Source organism: Asparagus officinalis, chromosome 5 (assembly GCF_001876935.1).
Source record: "Asparagus officinalis chromosome 5, Aspof.V1, whole genome shotgun sequence".
Lineage (NCBI taxonomy): Eukaryota > Viridiplantae > Streptophyta > Magnoliopsida > Asparagales > Asparagaceae > Asparagus > Asparagus officinalis.
The window spans coordinates 21,871,010-21,877,800 of NC_033798.1; the positions used below are offsets into that span (position 1 = coordinate 21,871,010).

At 41.9% G+C, this 6,791-nt stretch overlaps 1 protein-coding gene across 1 annotated transcript; it reads left to right on the plus strand.

Moving 5' to 3' along the window:
* On the plus strand, positions 372–2,780 carry LOC109843034 (subtilisin-like protease SBT1.7). The gene has a single exon (XM_020411968.1). It carries the CDS (start codon positions 390–392, stop codon positions 2,649–2,651), a length of 2,262 nt encoding a protein of 753 aa, XP_020267557.1. The 5' UTR covers positions 372–389; the 3' UTR covers positions 2,652–2,780.

The following is a 6,791-nucleotide window of genomic DNA, read 5'->3' on the forward strand; positions in this document are numbered from 1 at the left end:
GGGTTTTTTTCTGATATCAAGTGTAGAATAAAGTTGGCTTCTAATTTTTGAGTTGGTTTCTAATGAACTAAAATGTGTAACTTAACTAAAAGGAAATAAATAGTTAACAGTCATTGTTCTTGCATTATTCACTCATAGGATGCTTCTTCCAGCATAAGCATAGCATATACTACTCCTATTATATACATCTACACGCATTATTTCTAATTTATTATTATTTTCTCCTAAAGCAACAAATTTATAAACATTGGATCCCTGCTCCCGGCTTATTATCCTCTTCATTGCAATAATTAAATATTGAAACAACTGTGAACCTGAACTGGTTCTTGATTCTATATAACCTGATTCTCTGTTTTCAGTCTTCAACATTGGTCTATATCCACACATAAATGGAGATACATAGACCCATTAGTTTCTCTTATCTAGCCTTTCTCCTGCTCTTCTTGGCCTCTTCCTTTCTCTACGAAGTCCACGGAAACAACACAACAGAATCCCAAGCCTACATCGTCCATGTACAGAAGCCCAAACACACCAAATTCCTCACCTTCAGAGACCGAAGAAATTGGTACATGTCTTTCTTACCAAACGCAACCTTAGACTCCAGTGAGCCTCGGATGATCTACACATATAGACACGCGATCAGTGGCTTCGCAGCAATCTTTACCCCCAAAGAATTGCAATCGCTGAAATCTAAACAAGGAGTAGTGAGTGCACATCCTGAATACGAGTGCAAACTCCGAACCACCTACAGCCCAAAGTTCTTGGGCCTAAGCCGGTGGGATGGATTGTGGCCCGACTCAGGTTACGGTGCAGGTCAAATAATCGGTATGATGGACACTGGAATTAAGTACAGCCACCCTTCGTTTGACGACAAGCAGATGTCTCCGCCTCCCCAACCACCCGAATGGAAAGGAACATGCTACTGGAGCGAAGGTGGATGCAACAAGAAGATCATCAGTGCTGTCGGTTTCCATCAAGGACAGATGGTTTCTCCGTTGGACGACGACGGGCACGGGACCCTCACTGCGAGCATAGCTGCCGGGAGCTTCGTTGATGACGCCAATGTCGTCGGTCATGCAAAGGGCACGGCTTCCGGGTTAGCGCCCGGCGCTCATCTCGCAGTCTACAAAGTAAGGCCCGGGACTTCTGCAGATTTTCTCAAAGGTATAGACCAAGCTATCCATGATCAGGTACATGTGCTCTCTATATCTTTAGGCCATGACAGACCTTTTCCACTTGATCTGGACAAGATAGCGGTCGGATCATTCGCGGCAGTTACAAAGGGGATCGTCCCTGTTCAGGCAGGGGGAAATGATGGGCCTTATCTGAGAAGCGTTGAGGGAGCTCCATGGATTCTAACGGTTGGAATGAGCGTCATGGACAGAAGGTTAAGATCGATAGTAGAGCTTGGAGATGGCCGAGAATTCTACGGGGAATCGGCTTATCAACCAGATACCTTCCCTCCCACTCAGTTTCCTTTGATTTATCCATACGGCATCCTGCAAACGGAGTATTCGAAGGAATGCCAGGGTGAAACTCTAAAATTGATCAACGTCACGGGTAAGATTGTGCTGTGTGGAGCCGGTCGGTCTCGTGCAAGGAATTCGCTAATTAGCGACTACGTTAATAGGGCCGGTGGCGTCGGCGTTATAGTCATGAGCCCGGAGCTCATGGGGAATCGAACGGACGCTGATGATTTTCCCCATCCAGCTTCTCGTGTTACCTACGACGACGCGATTGAAATAATAAAGTATCTCTACCAGGCATCAAATCCGACTGCAGCGATAAAGTTCAACGGAACGCAATTTGGACATCGCCCCGCACCTGTGGTGTCCTCCTTTTCCAGTCGAGGGCCCAACTTCTTTATCGGTAACATAATAAAGCCAGACGTTATTGCACCCGGTGCGAACATTCTCGCAGCTTCGCGAAATGAAGCCGGGCCGTTCGAGAACCGCACAGGCACGAATAAGACGTTCAACATGGAGAGTGGAACTTCAATGGCCACACCTCACGTTTCAGGGATCGTGGCTCTCCTCAAGCGCAATCATCGACATTGGTCGCCCGCTGCGGTTAAATCAGCCATCATGACAACAGCGTACTACAAAGACCGAGACGGTAATCCCATAAAAGATCAATATGACGGTAAAGATGCCGGAGCCTTCACGATGGGATCGGGTCACGTGGATCCGGTGGCAGCTAATGATCCGGGTCTGATATATGATATTGACCCGCACGATTACATCCGATACCTTTGTGGGAAACTTACGGATTCTGATCAGGTAACAACAATTGCTCGTGGTCCAGTAAATTGTTCTCAAGTTCAAGCTATTGAGCCTGAGCAACTGAACTATCCTTCAATTTTGGTGTATCTCGGGGCTAAATCGGTATCAAAGACTGTGACACGAACGGTGACTAATGTTGGTGATGCTTACTCGGTTTACACGGTGAAGGTTGATAATCCAGAGGGAGTGGATGTGGATGTTGACCCTATTACCCTTACATTCACTAATGAAGGTGAAAAGCAAGATTTTACTGTGACATTGAGTATTCAAGGAGTTCAATCCAAATATGACGAAGTTTCAGAAGGGCAACTGGTATGGGATTCTGGCAAGTATTTTGTGAGGAGTCCCATCGTAGTTATATTCACCTAAGATCCCAAGGAGCCGTAAAGTTGTTGAAAAAAAAAATAGGTAAATAAACGCATGGAATTTGGTGTGCACGTAATATTCTTGAAACGAGTATTGCAAGCATCATATCAGAAGAAGTATGTCATAAAAAAAGAAAATGTCCATTGCTGTATATAAATTATAATATAAATCTTCAGATAAATCCAAACGATCAATTTGTTTTGATGTACAAATTTGTGAAATTTCTATTCAAACCAAGTAGGTGGAGGACTCCTAATCAAATCCGTATTACTAATGTACACCTTATATATTGGCCAATTTCTACCTCTTCTCTCTTAAAGACACAATTTCATAAACTTTGTATTCTTGATTCCTGCTTATTTCTCTTCTAGCTGTGATAAATAATCTTGATGCAAGTCATATATTGGCTCTGATACCAACTTGATACGAGTCGCCATGCGAGCAGCTTTGATCGCGAAATTATTAAAAAGATGTATTCGTGAAGAATACAGTAAAACACAAGAATAATTCGATACATTCACTAAATTATGAAGAACAATAAATTACAAATCTATTACTCACAATCTCTCTATAATAAAGAACAATCCTCTCTATTCTCAAACCTCTCGGATTTCTAACAGGGAATCCCGAATCAATATGGTTTCTATTTATATAAACCCTAAAAACCCAAAACCGGCTAGAAATTAGGATCGACCTAGACCCGCTATCGATCGACTTATGATGGTTCATCATTCAACTAATAGGCTCTCATCAGCCGACCGATAAACCAGCATACGTCGATCGTCTAGAGCGACTTTCAGCACCCTGTAATGTGCACGTTTATCGGCCAACATTTGTCAAGCCATCAATCGATTGACTAGAATTGTTTCGCCAGAGCTGTCTTTTCCTAATTTTTGTTGTTTATGACACGCTACTATGATGCTTCTATCCTCAAGCTCCCATGAGGATCGATAAGTTCCCGAAGCGGAGAAGATACACCTGTATAATAGAGATTCACAAACCCGTCAATTTCTCTCATCTAACCTTTGTTTTGTTCTTCTTACTTTCTTCCTCTCTTTGAAATCCATGGGAGCAACACAATATATTCTCATGCCTACATCATCCACGTACAAATGCCCAAACACACCAAATTCCTTACCTTCAGAGACCGAAGAAATCGGTACTTGTCTTTCTTGCCGAACACAACCTCAAACTCTAGCGAGCCTATAGTCTACGCATATCGACATGCTATCAGTGGCTTCGATGCGAACTTGATGCCGGAGGAATTGCAGGTGTAGGCTATAAAAAAATTACTACGACATGATCATCATGATGGTGATCACACTGTGTTTCTCAGTGATGAGAGTTACAAGTTGACGACTCTCATATATGTCAAAACTTCAAAGGCAAAGATTACAAACTGATGATCTTTGTAAAGAGAGATTGCAATCTCTTCAAATCCAGGTGCAGAGCTCACCTCTGCGTCCCAGAAGCAAAACGCGAAGCTTATCGCTGCATTCCGGTTTCAAGACGCATAGTTCACAACCGCATCCCATGAACAGAACGCAGGGCTCACCACTGCGTTTTTATCCCAAACGCAGAGCTCGACTCCGTATCTCGAGTCCAAGATGAAGAGTTCATGCCCAGAACATGAATTTCGCATTTGACTCATTTAAACACGAGTTGAACGGTTTTAAAACCGTTTTCCCACGATTTGAGGGGGATCACACCCCACTTATGAGCGATTTTAGGGGTTAGTTACACCCCTATAAATAGCTGAATATTCAGTAAAGAAAAGGTTTGGTTTTTAACATTCGAATTAGAGAGGATTGGATAAAATTTTGAGATCAGAAAATCACTAAGGAAATCAGCATCTATCCTTGGAGATCTTGAAGCGTCCTTCAGCAACCGAGAGCATGCTTTGGAAGTTGTTCTTGGAGCTTAAACTTGGCTATAAACCAACCATGCTTAGATCAAATTAACTCTTTTATAGAGTTTTAAACTCGTTCTGAGTCATTAACTTGTTAAGAGTTTCACACTTGCCATGCAAGTTCTCTTCAACATCAATTCAAGAAGAATAGATCGTGTTCCACGAGGTGAAGCGTTTTGATCGTCAACAGGATACAGGAATCAAAAGCCCATCAACACCAAGAAGAACCCATATTAAACAAAGGGAAGGGTCTCCGTCGATCCCTTCTCTCTTTTGTAAATTGGAAAACTGATCAAGAAGAGTTGTAATTTCTTATCTAAGCAGTTAGAGAGATTGCATTGAGAGAATTATAATCCATTCTTTTTCTAAGCTAGTTAGAGAGAATAAAACACATTTGTTTACACAATTTTTCTTCTTTAATTTTCCCACAAACAGCAGGTGATGAAATTTAGACCAGGTGTGTGTATCCTGAACACGAATGCGAACTCCAAACAACTTACAGCCTGAAGTTCTTTGGTCTGAGCCGGTCGAATGGACTGTGGCTAGATTCAGGTTATGATCGAGGTATAATAATCGGCATGATGGACTCTGGAATCAAGTTTGACCACACTTCATTCAATGACAAGAATATGCCTACACCTACACAGCCGCCGATATGGAACGGAAAATGCTAGTTTATCCTAGGCGGATGCAACAAGAAGATCATTGGCGTGATCGATTTTCGTAACGGACAGAAAGTTCCGCCGCTTGGCATAGAGGGTCACGGGACCCACATAACAAGCACGGCTGCTGGGACCTTCATCAAAGATGCCGAGGGCATGGCTTCAGGATTGGCACCTGAAGCTCATATTGCAGTCTACAAAGTATTGCCCGGGACTTCTACAGGTGTACTCAAGGGTATAGATCGAGCTATTCATGATCATGTTCTAGGTTATAAAAAAATCACAGCAGATAGCTTATCCCCATCAAACATCAACAAGGGAAGTTACAATTCAACTACTTCTAAAATGCTACAATTTAAAGACTTTCACGTAGATCAATGAATGTTATAAATCAATGACCTTCACAATGACAGATGAAAGCTCTGATCAATGGTCTTCACAATCAATAATGAGAGTTATAACTTGACGACCCTCACATTTCAAGAAGCTAAAGCAAAGATTACAAAACAATAATCGCCGCGATGCTCTGACAGAAGAGATTACAAGTCAACGATCTCTTCAATCCAAGACACAAAACTCATCTTTGCATCCCAGAAGCGAAGCGCAAAGTTTACAGCTGCGTTCTAGAGTCAAGGCAATGCAACATGTGAATCTTCAGTCACCAAACGCAGGTCCAAACTTTGCGTTCAAATGCCAAACGCAGGTCTAAATCCTTCGTTCAAATGCCAAACGTAGGTCTAAATCTGCGTTCAAATGACAAACACAGGTCCAAATCCAGCATTCAAATGCCAAACACATGTACAAATTTTGTGTTTAAATGCCTAATGCAGGTCCAAATCCTGCGTTCAAATGCCAAACACAGGTCCAAATCCTGCGTTCAAATGCCAAATGTAGGTCCAAATTCTGCGCGTTTGACTTGTTCAAAGAGATCTTGAACTGTTTCAAAACTGTTTCCCATGATTTGAGGGTCGTTACATCCTACCTAGGAGTGATTTAAGGAGTGATGACACCCTCTTAATCCCCTACAAATATCAGGTAAACTCAACCGAGTTAAAGGCTAGCATTTTTTCAATCAGAAATGGTCTGAAGGGATCGACATCATTCTTCAACAGAGATCATCTTCAACTTCAGCAACGAGGAGCTCGTTCTTGGCTATAACTGACTTTCGGTTCAAATACTCTCTTTTACAAGAGTTCTCGCTCTGAGTTCATAAACTCGTTAAGAGTTAATTTCAAACTTGTTCTGCAAGTTCTCCATAGCGTCAAATCGTGAGGCGAAGATAACGTTCCAGCGAGATATTCAGATCATTAACAGAAAGCAAACTCACCATAAACGTCAAGGGAAGCCCATCACTACCGTGAAGAACCCAGTTTTGAACAAAGGGGGGGATCTCAGTCGATCTTCTTCTCTTTTGTAAATTAGGATTCCGATTGAGAATATTGTAATTTGTTTTTCTAAATTCAGTTAGAGAGAAATTGTAATTGAGAGAATTGTAATAATTCTTTTTCTAAAGTCAGCTAGATAGATTAAAATAATTTTTACCTTAGATATTCTTTCAATTTTCCCATAAAC